Source organism: Xylaria bambusicola, assembly GCF_022495145.1.
Source record: "Xylaria bambusicola strain CBS 139988 unplaced genomic scaffold F5B22scaffold_49, whole genome shotgun sequence".
NCBI lineage: Eukaryota > Fungi > Ascomycota > Sordariomycetes > Xylariales > Xylariaceae > Xylaria > Xylaria bambusicola.
The window spans coordinates 44,204-58,972 of NW_025953602.1; the positions used below are offsets into that span (position 1 = coordinate 44,204).

Genomic DNA, 14,769 nt, shown 5'->3' on the forward strand with positions numbered 1-14,769 from the left:
CGCCCGTGCCATGGTCGATCAAACAAGGGACATGCCACCCCTCATTGAGAGTTTCGATGCTTCATGAGGGGCATACCCTTTGCAACCTTCAAAACCTACAATGTGCTCATGCTAACAGGTTATTCACCTTCATTCAATAGTACCCCAAGCGCTTAGTCAATCCTCAATGTGAGGGTTGAAGTCGGCAGCCCATCCAAGTGACTCTCCTTTCCGTTTCTTGGACAGAGAGATGAACAGTGAGGCTTTTCTTGATAGATACTTGGGCCATAATGAGAAAGATCTGCCAAAATTTCCGACATTTTTTGAAGCTATTAATACGTGACCGCAGGCAACCCACAAAGGCAGTACCTGGGGTTTTAGATGAGTGATCGACCAGCCACCGTCCAATGCAAAACAGTTGAGGCAACGCATGATATCGAATGACCAAATGATCAAATGATTATTGGGTGTCAAAGAGTACGTTTCTGCTATTTGGAGGTGATCATGTCACTGGTGATGGCGAACTTGCTATATAAGTTTGGGTTATCTTCTGACAATTTCCTCGTAATGTAGAAACGGAGTAAGGCGTTCTACTTTAGTTTATGTATTCTTTGCCTGTGAACATCTCTTCTCAAGATTAGTAGCTCACACTGAGACATTGCACAAACCATTGGGAATCACTACTGGTTTGGGGCTTTGTTGTCTACTGCCACACGTGTCGATGATTGCGGATTTAGGCCGTATAACTTACATAAGCCTCTCTAGCAGGACTATAGCTCGTATTAGGAAGTGATGCTGTCTAGTCTTCGCTATACGAGGTATACTGATGGATCTTAGAAATTAGGAAGGCATCTAATGTTACACGCGTACAAGCTGAACATGCAGTTTGCTTTGCGCTTCGGCTGTACGGAAGGCCATTACAGGCTGTTCATGATCTTTAAAGACATGCAGGCAATATTGGACAGTGAAGTTATACAGACTTCGGTTCATGAAACAAGCCAATGGGACCTAGGCGGTCAGGGCTGGCAGACCAGTTGTATATAGAGTCGAGAAGGAATTGGTTGGTCAAGGACTCATGCAGCCCTAGTTGATCATCATATTGTGAATAGCATCGAGTTCCAAGCCAAGGTCTCTGCCATTGTTATACTCGCTTTCATTTGTCACCATAGAGCTTAGTGGATGTGCATCTAGGGGAGAACCGCTAGGGCAAGAGAAGCGCACAGTTGGTGCAGGGAATCTATGGAAGTGGCGAGCCATCTTGCTAACGAATCCCTTGAGACGGTTGGTTCGTATTTGTTGTAGCAAGAGATTTCCAACAGGTTTTGGCTACTTGATCGACAAACGGATCAGATTCTAGAGCAAATACCGCGATTCTGAACGGAACTATTCAAATTATTAGGCAATGACGCAGCCTTGAAGCATAGGGAAGTTGCACAAACTAGGGTTTCCTCCCACCTTAGAGAACAATGCATGAAGAATGGTAGATTGCAATGTCCGTTACACGTGGTGCTCGGTATATGAATTTGCTTTTACTCTTGCTTGCTAAGTATGTGAATACATGAGAGTGAAGGCCGAATAAATCCACAATGAAGTGAACCGACTGGCTGGTATCTCACTTTTTAAATTGCATCATGGATCGCCTATCCTTAGACCCTGGTACTTTGCTATCCATTGCTGAGCTACTCATTTCAGTTACGGCTGTGGTCTAATACATTGTACCGGGACTACTGAACACAATCAGCACTTTGAGATGAATTCTTTCGCATCAAAAAGCAACCCTGTGCAGTTAGTTCGATGTACTGTGTTGCGCAAGCTATCTCTGGTGTCTATAGGATCTTTACCAGAGAAGGCGTGTTATGTCGGCTGCAATCACTTGGGATCATCGCGTAACGATTTATATAATATCACTTTCCCTTGGGTGCTCTTGACGCTTACATTCCAGAATAGGGGAGTAGGTAGCCTTTCGAGACAGTTATGCTTAGGCACAACTAATACTTCGCATAAACGGTGAGGTGATCAAAGAACTGGATGTTCGGCGCCATAGGTTGAGAGCCCCATGATTTCCGTTTGGACATTCAGGATAATTTGAGTGAGTACTTGGTTGTACGTGGATGGTGAATCATGCCCCTCGCTCGTAGAGTAGCTCGGTACATTGATATACAATAGCTCGCCTTATCCATTGCCAATATATGTCTTAGGCCATGGCTAGGCGGCTGGTGTCCCTAGATACTGTATGCCTATTTTGGGCTCAAAGGAAGTGACGTGAAATTGGGTGTGATCTTCTCATCGGACAGGCGGATGCGATAAACATCATATGTGGTCCAGGGATGTTTCGAGAGCTGAAGTTCGCAAGTTCCAAAAAGTCCAAACTTATTCCCTTTAAGGCCCGTCCTGCTTTTCTGTAGAAGAGTACTTTGTCTTCTCACCTTGTTGCTCTTGCTTTCGTATCGCAGTCTCAACTTGCCATATGGCTCGCTCAAGCTCAACTCCTAATTCGGGTATTTTGAGGGCTTGTGCGAGCGTACGGCCTCTCTCTTGTGACAACAGTAATCTTTCTTGTGATTGTAGTCTACTATCACTGGACTGCGAGCCTGAGCCGTTTGGCTCTTCTAAAAGATCCGTTGACCTGTGTTGCTGAGAGTAAATTTCATCTAAAATTTGTGAAGGCGACGTGGTAAAGAACCCCTTGGTAAGAAGCCATTGAAGATGTTTCCCACCTGCAATAGCCCGGTAATGAGACCATGCCCGATAAACCAAATAGAAGAAAGGCAGGTTAGGAATTCTAGACACAAGCCATTAGAGAAACAACATATTCAAACGGGCTGTTGGGCACGAACATAGGAATAAGCGCGAACGGCGCAGTTATTGGCATCCCGACCAGACACCATAGTATGCGGGACCGATGCAAGCTTTCTCTTTCGGTTGCGAGGGTTCGCAGAACCTGGGGCGCTCTGTCCGCGGGAATCACAGTCTCTGGGAAAATGAGATGATGCTTTTCTTTGCCTAACACCTCCTCTTCCCTCCGCCGCGCAGAAAGCGTAGGGACAGACTTCAGTCCCCACTCTTCGTAGGGTACTCTGCGGAGGGCTCTATTGCCGTACTTGACGACGGCTTTCTGCCAGCCACCGTCTTTCTTCTCCCAACCAGCCCAGAGCTTCGCAGCGCGTAGTGTGATCTTGTCGACTAAGGGCCGCTTTTCAGATGGCAAAGCCTGCAGCTTCTGGCAGTATAGAAGCGTCCGTCGAGTCGATATGGGAAGGAGGAATAATCGCATTTTTGGGGCGCAGTTGTGGAGGACCGGGAGAAGATGGGCGGCTGAAGCAGGAGGACGGAGGGTTAGCGAAGAGGCTAAAGGGGGCTGTCGTAGAACACATACCAATATAATATAAATGGCAATGTGCGCAGCAGGACGAGTGTTATGACATTGGGCGGGCGGTGGTCTGAAGAACTTTTTTGCGACTCGTTAAGCTCATGACGTTCGGATTCGAATGCAAATGGGTCTATCTGATGTCTATCATCGAGAGCTGGCAGTGGGCGGCCGCTAGCTGCTAGAGGATGTCAATTCTGGTTTTTGGGTATTCTTAGCATTACAAGGGGTGCTTCGTTGGTGACATCAGCCCTCGACACTAGATAGTCGACACTTACCTACATATGTTATGTACTTATACATGCTGTAGAGGGTAGGTACATAGGGCATACATACATATACCTACTGTATCCATGGTACCTACCTGCCTATAGGTACCTAGTTCCTAAGTATGTACCTAAGAACAGGATACAACTTCATTCACATGTACTATGTAGGTGAAGGCAGATAAACTAATTATTTCCAATAATATCACCATCCTCCTCCACACATGAAGATTAGAAGCATAGGTAGTTTTTCTAGTCGGGGAATATACAAGGAGAAAAGCACTCTCGTGACTTGGATTCCATATGGAGCTCTGTCGGTATCTGCGGTATCTGCGGTATCTGGCATGCATACCTGGGTCGATCTTGTACTATACTTAGGTGCCTTGGTAAGTACCTAAGTACATACCTAGTTAGCGCTACGTAGCGACCTACTGGTACCCAACAACCAACCACACGAGACTGCGCGCGGCACCCTCGCAACGTCAAACTTGCTGTTCCCTGTTCATCTCTTCTCACATCTCGCCTGTCCGCACAGGTCATTGCGCAAGTCGATGAGCCTCATCCATCTCCAACGCCGTCTTTAACCCGTTATATTTCTTCTTTGTAATACCCACTTACGGTCTACCTATTATCTTATTTGCAGGCTCACTCTTCAGTCGCCCCCAGGCGTTTGGCTGTCCCGTTCCCCATCCGTTGTTTACTCGACATTTCGATTGCGCGCTGTTCCGGACTGGGCTCTTCACGGCAAACCTATCGAGCCGCCGACAGCTGTGATTGTGTCGCCCGTGTCTCGGGTCTCCCTGGTCTCTCCCTACATATCCCAAGGACTACGGAGCACGTAAACCCCGCCGAGGCCGTTGGTTATTTGGGCTCGATGCTCCTTGCATGCTGTGGCTGATATTTCAGTTGGGTGCTCTTGAGCATGCCCATTTTAATGTATTCCCCGCTCCTTTAAGTCACCTTTTACGCCTGACGACATAATCATGACTGCAGGCCACACATTATCTGCACTCACAGCTTGATATACTTCAACTTTCAGTTCTCCTTCTCCTTATTCCTCTCTCTCTCTCTCTCTCTCTCTGCCTCATGAGCGCGCTGCGATTCCGGTAATGGCCACGAACCCGTTGAGAGAAACCGTCCCTGCTTGGGTGGAATTATACGACGAAGAGGTTCATGGCCCGTGCCCACAGCACCGCGGCCCCGTCCATCCCCCCCCGCCGACCGTTCGCCCAGATCAGAACAAAAGCAACCACGCACTGAAGCGTCGGGTCTCAAAAGATGGCTACGTCGATTGGGTTGATGAGAAACATGGTCGAGTATCAAAGCTCCCGGTGTTCTTGAGAAAGCGTGCCGACCGACCTGGACGGCGATGGGATCATTTGCGAAGTGCTGAACCTGTTATTATGGGACTTGGGTATCGAGCGCCCGACGAAGACCCCTACGATAGATGGCGCGATTTCATTCACTCTTCATCGTACGGCCACGACAGCCATGATCGATACGAGGTGGTTACCCGGGATGCCCTGGACCAATTGATGCCTGGGCTTAATGACCCGGTGCGGACGCCATTGTATCCGCTAGACGCAAAGGATAGGTCGCGGTTTATGCGACTTGGAAATTTCGTCCTGAGACATCCTATTGCCCCCCTCATCTTTCGCCTCATTGTTCTCATCTCTACTATTTCGGCTCTAGCGCTGGCAACGGTCATCTATAGACGGGAAAGGGCGCCTGATATTGCCACCAACAGTAGTCAAACCGAGACGTCACAGGCAATCGTTGCTATAGTTATCGACTCAGTGGCGATTCCGTACATATTATACATGACATGGGACGAATACACGGGCAAACCTTTGGGTCTGCGGAACCCCGCCCAGAAAGTTTCGCTCACCCTTCTTGATTTGATTTTTATAGTCTTGAAATCTGCAAGCACGGCATTGGCGTTTGAAGCCCTTGTGTATCATAGCGGAGAACGGATGGCGCAAAGTCCTAGGGCCGGTGCGGAAGCATTGCAGTCGTTGGATTTTGCCAGAGGATTGGCAGCATTGACCTTGGTTGGGTTGATCGCTTGGATTCTAAACTTCACTATCAGTGTCTTTAGACTAGCAGAAAAGCTAGGCGGTATAGAGAATGACAAGTAGCATTCTGAATGAGACATAGCAGTCACCCATGACACGTCAGCGTTTCGGCTATGAGTAGAGTTAGCAATCTGGTCCCTACATGCGTAGAACTGTTGAATCTTGCGATCCCAATGCTGCAATTTAGAAGCAATGTGACATGATGGAGCGGGATCACGAATATGCACATATGTAGTTGATTTTATGTGTTTACCTGACCAGGTCGTCATCCACTATGTACCTACTACGTTACGTATGTAGGCAGGTAGCAACTCGTTTAAAGTTGCGGGTCTGATTTATATGCGATTGAGGACCAGACATGCAGGATGCATAATTAGACATGGCTGTCAAGTGACGGCCGTCTTGTCAAAGGAAAAACGGCTTCTGCCTAGTGTAAAAGCTTCTTCTGTTTGGTCATGAATCTCCTCCTACCTATGCACTTAGGTAGGATATGACGTATTGCGTACTATCTAGAGCAATGGATGAACGATGAAATAAGGTAGCAGGTCTGCGGCATTGGTTGGGAGCAATATCATAACCTTGGATTATTCACTTAAGTACCAACCTAGATAGTAGTCATTTATACTGATGAATATGAGGAAATGGCCAATCTGATCCCTTGAATCGTGGGGCTGTACAGAGGCTGTAGGTAGAACACGTTCATTGTTCATTGTTCATTGAGGGGCAATGGAGCGTTACAGGGAGGCTTTGGTAGGTACCTCTAGGTACCTAGGTGCTGGGACAATTTTATAGTAAGACATATCCCCACCTACAGGCTCCAGTACAGCAGATACCTGCATCATGGAGGTACATAGAGATACCTACGCTTACTGTAGTTTGCTCCCTACCTAGCCAAACTCCCTAGGTAGTTCCAACAATAAGCTGCCTGGCAGTGCCTGGGACGAGCAAACCGCCCGACCCTATCCAACCTGATCAGGTACCCGGCCGGCCTACCTGACCTGTCTGCCTACCACTTCCATACCTCCATCATACTTCGTACTTCGTACATTGTCTACGGAGTAGGTAGGTATTTTACCTATTTATCTATTTACCTACGCCTCTCTTCAGCCCGCCGCGACCTTTTTTTTTTTTTTTCTTTTTTTTTCCTTAGTCTCGAGGGTGCGCCTGGTCCTTCTCCTTGACCAACATCTCCTCTTACTCGTCCTTTACCTCGGATCCTAAGAAGCCATCGACGAATAGCGACGACGACGGCCGGCGTGCTACGTGTTTGCAGTGGCTATTGGCCAGCTACTGAGTTTGCTGCTGCTCCTCCTCGCCTGGCGATTGCGGCTCTCGAACTGCGGTACACACACGGCAGACAACACACGACACACGACACCTTCCTCGCATCCGCATCCGCCTTCGCACCCGTGCGACCCGTAAAGGTTAGAAATTAAAGCCTTGATTCCTCGCTCGAGTTGCATCGTTGCTCCTATACCTACGCTATTGCCTGTCTTATGAACCCATGGCTTCTTTAATAAAGAGACCTACCGCCCCCCTCACCCTTCCACCTATACCATACGCCTTCATTTAGTCTCGAAAGCCCGCTCGCTGCACCTTCCTTCGCATCACTGCTGCCAATTCTCTTCTGTCGACTGATTATGCCATCTTACTGCTGCCTCGCCCTTATCCTTCATTCCCCAGCTGCTCTGTAACACCACATACCCAAGTACCAACCTGGTGTGGTGCGATATTGTATCCTTCAGCCCAGTCTCTCCTTGATTTCTTCTTAATGCTATAGTTCTTGACCGTTTAGAGGGGGAGAAAATGGATCCATCCACGGAGTTCACTAACATGGAGATGACTCATCAAGGACAACCCCCAAACCACTATCACCACGATCTCTGGAGCTATCACGTTGAGCGTGGTCTCACCATGGCCAGCGCCGTCCTATCCCGAGCCATACAGATGCCTCCGCAGCCGAACAGGGAGGACATCGAAGCTACGTATGCCTGCCGCTTTCCCCTCGTCGAACTGGCTGTAACCCGGCTAATAAACCCAGATGGAACTATCTTCAGATCGGCATAACAAAGATTATGACCAGTCTCCAAGATGGCATGGACATGACGACAGTATGTTTGTTTAATCCTCTCCTAGATAATTTACTAACTGCTTTTCTAGTATATGGGCATCTACACGTACGCTCTCTTGTTGTCAATTAAGCCACATAGCGCTAATTCTTCCCAGGGCTGTCCACAACTTTTGCACGTCACAGAAAGCTACTAACACTACCAGCGCACCAGGCGTTGGGCAGGCTCATAGAGGAGGTAAGACATGACATGGCTGAGTAGGCATTCTACATAGCCTCTAAATTGACATGGTAATAGCTCATCTTCTTGGCGAGGATCTATACAAAAAGCTCAAGGACTACCTCGACAAGCATCTTTCTGTATTATTCCAGGAGTCCAAGGCGCATACTGACGAAGCCTTGCTTGCGTTCTATATACGAGAGTGGGATCGATACACAATTGCCGCTAAATACATCCATCATTTGTTCCGGTACCTCAACAGGCACTGGGTCAAACGTGAAATGGATGAAGGCAAAAAAAACACATACGATGTCTATACCTTGCATCTCTGCCAATGGCGTATTGAATTCTTCACCCTAGTGCATGAAAAGGTCATGAGCGCAGTTCTGAAGCTGGTCGAGAAACAACGGAATGGAGAAACCATTGAGCATGGACAGATCAAACAGGTGGTAGATTCTTTTGTCTCTCTCGGACTTGATGAGCAGGATACATCTAAGTCCACACTCGACATCTACAGATCACACTTTGAGAGACCGTTCCTTGCTGCCACTAAAGCTTTCTACCAAGCAGAGTCTAAGCAATTCGTGTCCGAGAATAGCGTTGTGGAATACATGAAAAAGGCCGAGGCGCGATTGGACGAGGAAGAAGAAAGAGTCCGCATGTATCTGCACAACGATATTGCCTCCACGCTACGTAAAACTTGTAATGAGGCTCTAATTGCCGACCATTCAGCGTTACTGCGAGACGAGTTCCAGGTATTACTGGACAACAACCGTGAAGAGGATATGGCACGAATGTACAAGCTACTATCGCGTATTCCGGAAGGACTAGATCCGCTGCGCCAGAAGTTCGAGGCTCATGTCAGAAATGCTGGTTTGGCGGCTGTTGCGAAAGTTGCCTCTGATGCCGAGAAACTTGAACCGAAGGTCTACGTCGAAGCTCTGCTCGAAACACATACACAGTACCAGACACTAGTAAAACGAGCTTTTACCGACGAACCCGAATTTACTAGGTCACTAGACAACGCTTGTCGAGAGTTTGTCAACAGAAATGAAATCTGCAAGGCGGGATCTAGCCGGTCTCCTGAATTACTGGCTAAGTACACGGATGTCTTGTTACGCAAAAGCGGGACAGGTGTGGAAGAAGCTGAACTCGATGCTACATTAACACAGATAATGACGGTGTTCAAGTACATCGAAGACAAAGACGTCTTCCAGAAATTCTATTCGCGTATGCTAGCGAGGCGCCTTGTCCACAGCAACTCATCCTCGGACGATGCCGAGACCAGTATGATCAGCAAATTGAAGGAAGCCTGTGGCTTCGAGTACACCAACAAACTTCAACGCATGTTTCAAGATATGCAGATATCGAAGGACCTCAATACAGGATTCCGGGAACATACTAAAGGTCTACAGCTGGACAAACCCGCCCTTGATTCATCGTATTCAATTTTAGGAACTAGCTTTTGGCCTTTGACGGCCCCGCATACAACGTTCAACCCTCCAGCAGAAATCCAGACGGATCTCGATCGCTTCTCCCTTTTCTACAAAAACAAACATGAGGGACGTAAGCTTACATGGCTTTGGCAGCTCTGCAAGGGCGAGGTCAAAACCGGATACTGCAAGAGTTCTAAAACACCCTATACATTACAAGTCAGTGTATACCAGATGGCAATCTTGTTGCTATTCAACGACAAAGATGTCCAAACTTACGAAGACATCTTGTCTGCGACGCAATTGACCCCTGAAGTACATGATGCCGCCATGGGAATTTTACTAAAAGCAAAAATACTCCTCATGAAACCAGATGGCGACAAACCTGGCCCTGGGAAAACATTTCATCTAAATTATGACTTCAAGAGCAAGAAGATCCGTGTCAATCTCAATATAAGTACCAAGACCGAGTCCAAACAGGAGGAGGTCGATACGAACAAGACCATTGAAGAGGACCGTCAACTGGTATTACAGGTAAGCGATACTATAATCAGAGGCCATGTTCCGCGGACCTCTAGTTGCGTATATTTGCTAACTTGAGGCATAGTCTGCCATGGTGAGAATCATGAAAGCCAGGAAGAAGATGAAGCATTCTGTCCTTGTCAGTGAATGCATCAGCCAAATTAGGTCGCGATTTGTCCCAAAGATTGGAGACATAAAGAAGAACATAGAGATCCTTCTTGACAAAGAGTACCTCGAGCGTTTGGATGATGATGAACTTGGTTACCTTGCTTAAGATGGTAGATTCGACAATACTCTTAGACCTGGAGTCACGCATGCAGAAACCATTTCCGGGCCATATCGCTCTTCTCTCCGCATCAGTCAGATTGATGAATCTATGGTCGAGGGCCTAAGTAGGTTCAGAAATCAGATGGCTGCCCCTTTGCGGCGTCGCCGACTACAACTACGTTACCTCAGTCCCTGTTCCAGTAGTTCACCTTCACTGCTACGTTTACCATGTATCACATAAATGCTAATGCAGAGAGATTGCGGGAAAATCCGGTCTTATCTGACGTCAAGAGACCGGCAATAGTTGCCTGGTGGTAGAAAGTGGAATTAGAACCGCGATAACGGCGGGGGAAGATGAAGCATATTTATTGGCTACGCTACTCTAGCCAGCCTCTCTCAGGCAATGATGAATGCATATTTTACATACAGGCGACAGGCGCGCCGACTCATGGAGATTTGGCTTAAATCTGAAGGACCAGCTGCCAGAGCCCTTTTGGTTCTTATGCACCTGATATGCTCTAGTGAGATGGAGTAGGGTGAAAGCTTGTATGTACGCCTCAGTGACCAAGGTGAAGTTCTCTATAGACGAAATCAACCCATCCAAATCCAACATGTATATGTGTGGTGTTCCACTTGATATGAAATTTCTTGACCATCGGTCTTTGACGGGTTATATGACCATGACCTATGTCCGCAAAACCATCTGTGCATTGAAAACTGCTGCATTGTCTAATCCTAGAACCTCCTCAGCCTGGCCAGAGCTACCTATGAACCACCAGATAGCAAATTGACACACACATCAACTTCATTGAAGTCAACCTGGGGTGGCTGTAAGGATGGGCCTTTTTTGATCTAGAAACGAGTCCATGAAAATACGAGGGAAAAAAATAATAAATCATGATCGACAAATTCGCGGATTTCGAAGCCGCAAAGTCGGGATTGGTATTCAATATATATTTGTGAATAAAGCCTAGCTAGTCGACACGACCAGCGGCTACATGTCTTTTATATACCAACGGAGGACTGATTCTGTTGGGAGGATGGGCGCAAAGCGCACATTGAATCTAGGGTACGTACGCCTCACGTCTTCCGTCTTCCACCGACGTCTTGGAGAAGAGTTTGTGTGGCGGCGCCTGGCTGATTCGCGCGACTGATGGAAGGATCTGGCTTGCGGTCGACCATAGTGCACAAACAATGAAAACCCCTGTATCGGTGGACATAGATGAATGAAAGATTGGATGGATGGTTCCAATAGCAATAATAGCCTTCTCTTATCCTTGCAGTCCGTGTCCCTGGTTTAAGCTGCCCGTTAGAAAACCGATGCCTGTTTATTTTAGCTCGTCTACTCGTATACCATTATTCATGTCTCATCACTGGATAGTGGTGGTCCAGCCTTGGTTTTCTTCGACTATTAATGTGATTTCGGTCTATGCCGTTTTATCATCGTGAGTTTTGAGCCCTTCTGTACTATCTCGTTTCGCTGTCGTGATCTTATGTGGGCTTGTAGGGGCAGATGGCTCGCTCTCTGACCCGGGTGCGACACTATCGAGCACGCTATCGCCAAAGCTATCCTGGCTAAGGGGTCTACTTCCATCATCGCCCTCACTTGCTCTTTGAGGTTTGCTACCTTTCACTGCTTTCTCAAAGTTTGCAAAACCAATAGTAGACGACGTGGGACTACTTAGAGGCGTGCCGTTTTTCTCGCTGCCAGTATCACTAAGTGTGTTGGATGTTGCGTTTCGTGGTTTGCGCGCACTGCCAAAGCCCCAACCGCCGCCTGAACTGCCGTTACTGTTGGTAGACCGGCCCCAGCCTTCTTTTCGCTTCTGTCCCGCCCATGTTGTCCAGCTCCCAATATAAGCGCCGGCCCTAGCCCCAACAGATGTTACCGTTTGCTGTGTCTTGGATATATCCGAACTATTTCCATTCTTCTCTGCATCCGACTGCTCAGCTTTGCTCTCTTCGGCGCGCTTTTTCTGAGCTTCTCGTAAAGCTTCCATATCCGCATAGAATTTGTTGAATACTGTAGTATTTATAATTAGTTATCACCCATTTGAGCGGAATATTATGGCCCGAGAAAGAGGGCATGTGCACTTCGAAGATGCTGCACCAAGCAGAGACTTCGATGAATCACTTACGAACGCTTGCTTTTTCACGTCCAGCTGCCAAATTCCTACCCAAAACCTCTTTCCCCACAGCAAACCTCTCGTCTAGATGTAAATCTTGCACTTGTTGTTGTATTCGGCGTTGCACATCATCAATACTCAGTCCTCCGGCACATGGATGCCTCGGTTCGACAATGTCAAATAGATGCGAGTCTGTATTTGCATTCCAGAGCCGGTAATTTTCAGTCCTCACCCAATACTCAATCCACTCATTGCCAAAGTCAGTCGATGGATCCCCTTCGATATGCGAAAGCGTGGCTTTCGGATTGCCGGTATTCTGAGCGAGGTAATTCCGGTACTTGACAGCAGAGATCAGAGATAACAGGTATTCTTCGAACTGGAGTCGAATAAACTCTTCACTTCCACGATAGCCCATCGTTTTTGGCCGCTGCGGATTCGCTTCGTCCCAAGTATCGTTCACTTCTTGGGTAATGAAGTCAATCCAACGCCTATCTGAATGAGAGAGTGCAAGTGCGTTGCGTAAAGACGGGGACGTTATGCTGATAGTGTCTTCGTCAAGGTTGATCAAAATATCGCTGTATCTGTCTTTTTGTTGTAGTAGCAACGAGTTTGTACTGCCAACTATATATGACTTCGTACCAAAATCGGCAAGAAGATCAAGCTGCTGAAGCGGGGTGTAGGGTCCGAACAGACTTCCCTAGGATCTGAATCAGCATCTCTGACACACGTGGAAATGAACTTTCTTGTTGCTTTGGCGTTCGTTTTACCTTGCCAAATATCTGTAAGGGCAGTCCCATATATGCAAGCAACGAGTTTCGGTCACTAGTTCGTAAGCTCGTTGGTTGAGATAACCGCTTTTCATAACTATTCATGTCTGGCCCAGCGCAATCTTGCAAGTTCCTCAATAAGCCTGGTATCAAAGAGATTAGGGAAAACTGCATCATGCAAAGGCGTTCACAACGTGAGCCGAAAAATAGCATCTGGAAGAATTAGTGCTCTCAGCAACACTTGGTTCTTCGTTATGTTCATCACCTACTTTAGGTTGTAAAAGGCAGCATTTCAATAAAACCAGAGTCTGCCACCGAAACTCTCTCACGAGCTCTCGGAGACTCATGCCAAGGTATTGGTCTCGGTCAACCTCCTCAGATAACTGACCCCGTTCCTTTTCGTCAGCCAGGCTATCTTGAAACCTTCGGAGGATCTCGGTATCGGTGAATTCGCGTTGCGCAAACCAGGCGCTCGTGACGACAGACAAGCGCTCCCTTAGCATACCGAAGAATTGTGGAGTATTCTCTATGACAACCACAGCTTTCTGAACAGTGGATCGCGTAACATCGGGAGGGCGGACGAGCAGTTGGGCGGCGTCCATCTGTCTAGTACACGAGATACCGAACAGCGAAGTCGCGGGCGAGTCTTCGGTGGCAGGTCGGACGAGAGTGAAGTAGGAAAAGTCTTCGGTGGAACTAAAGCAGATTTTTGGGATAGGGTCAGCCCCTTGCTCGTCACGCGTTTAGGACCTCGGAGTGAAATACTCACGCATGAGCACCATCACTTAGGGCCATGAAGGGCAATAGCGTCCAGTCCCATTCCGCGGCAGGATCTCTCCCATCAGGCACCCCAAACCACCTTTCCACCTCGGGTCCCCTATGGTGGTGGAAGTCGACCACAGCTACCAGCGGCACGAAATCTGGTTTTGGCGCGTCGCCATTTACAACAGCGTCGCCAGGCGGGCTAGACATTGCAACTGTGGGCAGGTGATCCGAAACCTTCGAGTTCAATTGAGGAAAGTAACCGTGCGAGATCCGCTTGTCGCTTTGGGGAGGAATGCAACAATCAACCAATCAGACCCGGAGAGGCAGTACGACAACATACAGCTGGTGCGGATGGACCTCAATGGTGCCAGCGCTTAGGTTAGGTGTACAATGAGATGGCGGATGATGACGACATTCCAAACGGGATGCAGCGGGCGGCGATTGATAGACAGACGGGGGGAGAGCGAGAGAGAGCGAGGGGGAGAGAGGAAGAAGAGGAATCAGGACAAGAACGAGAGACGACCGGCGGGCAACTAGCTTCGTCAGTGCGATGGCGGTATCAAAGATTGCCGAGCTTTTGAGTAAGAATAGACTATGACTACCTCGTGGTGAAATGGGTAACTCGTTTATCATCAATCGATGATCCCTGCCCGTGTTTTTGCAAGGAAGCGTGTAAATACTACAAGGGGGTAGGTAGGGTAGGTGTTGTAGACGATCAATGAATCCATCAAATTTAGTCAATCAATCCGTCATATGGCAAGTGAACCAACACCGATGATCGGTCTGCTAACTCACAATACTAAGCAATCAAAGTAGACGTAAATTATGGAATAATTATAAGTACAAGGTAAGCGCTTAAGGTAGGTAGCGAGCAGACTTGCAAAAGCGAGAAAAATACTAAGTACGAAGTAGGT

General features: G+C 47.8%; 4 protein-coding genes across 4 annotated transcripts; 2 read left to right on the plus strand and 2 right to left on the minus strand.

The window, feature by feature from the left end:
- Positions 1 to 2,174: 2,174 nt before the first annotated feature.
- On the minus strand, positions 2,175 to 3,553 carry F5B22DRAFT_401855 (mitochondrial K+-H+ exchange-related-domain-containing protein). The gene is made up of 2 exons (XM_047971479.1): positions 2,817 to 3,553; positions 2,175 to 2,761 (listed from the first exon to the last, which is right to left on the minus strand). The coding sequence occupies exons 1-2, from the start codon at positions 3,251 to 3,253 to the stop codon at positions 2,359 to 2,361; spliced, it is 840 nt and encodes a 279-aa protein (XP_047827320.1). The 5' UTR covers positions 3,254 to 3,553; the 3' UTR covers positions 2,175 to 2,358.
- A 530-nt stretch (positions 3,554 to 4,083) lies between these two features.
- On the plus strand, positions 4,084 to 6,312 carry F5B22DRAFT_620921 (uncharacterized protein). The gene is made up of 2 exons (XM_047975874.1): positions 4,084 to 5,798; positions 5,941 to 6,312. Exon 1 carries the CDS (start codon positions 4,722 to 4,724, stop codon positions 5,748 to 5,750), a length of 1,029 nt encoding a protein of 342 aa, XP_047827321.1. The 5' UTR covers positions 4,084 to 4,721; the 3' UTR covers positions 5,751 to 5,798; positions 5,941 to 6,312.
- Positions 6,313 to 7,642: 1,330 nt separating this feature from the next.
- F5B22DRAFT_401914 (Cullin-domain-containing protein) lies at positions 7,643 to 10,475 on the plus strand. Its single transcript, XM_047971480.1, has 5 exons — positions 7,643 to 7,798; positions 7,848 to 7,864; positions 7,914 to 7,993; positions 8,054 to 9,942; positions 10,016 to 10,475. The coding sequence occupies exons 1-5, from the start codon at positions 7,763 to 7,765 to the stop codon at positions 10,202 to 10,204; spliced, it is 2,211 nt and encodes a 736-aa protein (XP_047827322.1). The 5' UTR covers positions 7,643 to 7,762; the 3' UTR covers positions 10,205 to 10,475.
- Positions 10,476 to 11,624: 1,149 nt separating this feature from the next.
- F5B22DRAFT_638735 (uncharacterized protein) lies at positions 11,625 to 14,062 on the minus strand (the record flags this gene model as incomplete). The annotated part of the gene is made up of 5 exons (XM_047977623.1): positions 11,625 to 12,220; positions 12,336 to 13,020; positions 13,091 to 13,303; positions 13,360 to 13,786; positions 13,860 to 14,062. 5 exons carry the CDS (start codon positions 14,060 to 14,062, stop codon positions 11,625 to 11,627), a joined length of 2,124 nt encoding a protein of 707 aa, XP_047827323.1.
- Positions 14,063 to 14,769: the final 707 nt, after the last annotated feature.

What these genes read in the sequence shown, in the direction of transcription:
- F5B22DRAFT_401855 (XM_047971479.1), bottom strand. Translation starts at nt 3,253, where the DNA reads ATGCGATTATTCCTCCTTCCCATATCGACTCGACGGACGCTTCTATAC. An exon ending in CCGTTCGCGCTTATTCCTAT is followed by an intron (nt 2,762 to 2,816) that starts GTTCGTGCCCAA and finishes GCTTGTGTCTAG; the next exon opens with AATTCCTAACCTGCCTTTCT.
- F5B22DRAFT_620921 (XM_047975874.1), top strand. Translation starts at nt 4,722, where the DNA reads ATGGCCACGAACCCGTTGAGAGAAACCGTCCCTGCTTGGGTGGAATTA.
- F5B22DRAFT_401914 (XM_047971480.1), top strand. Translation starts at nt 7,763, where the DNA reads ATGACCAGTCTCCAAGATGGCATGGACATGACGACA. An exon ending in TGGGCAGGCTCATAGAGGAG is followed by an intron (nt 7,994 to 8,053) that starts GTAAGACATGAC and finishes ACATGGTAATAG; the next exon opens with CTCATCTTCTTGGCGAGGAT. An exon ending in ACCGTCAACTGGTATTACAG is followed by an intron (nt 9,943 to 10,015) that starts GTAAGCGATACT and finishes CTTGAGGCATAG; the next exon opens with TCTGCCATGGTGAGAATCAT.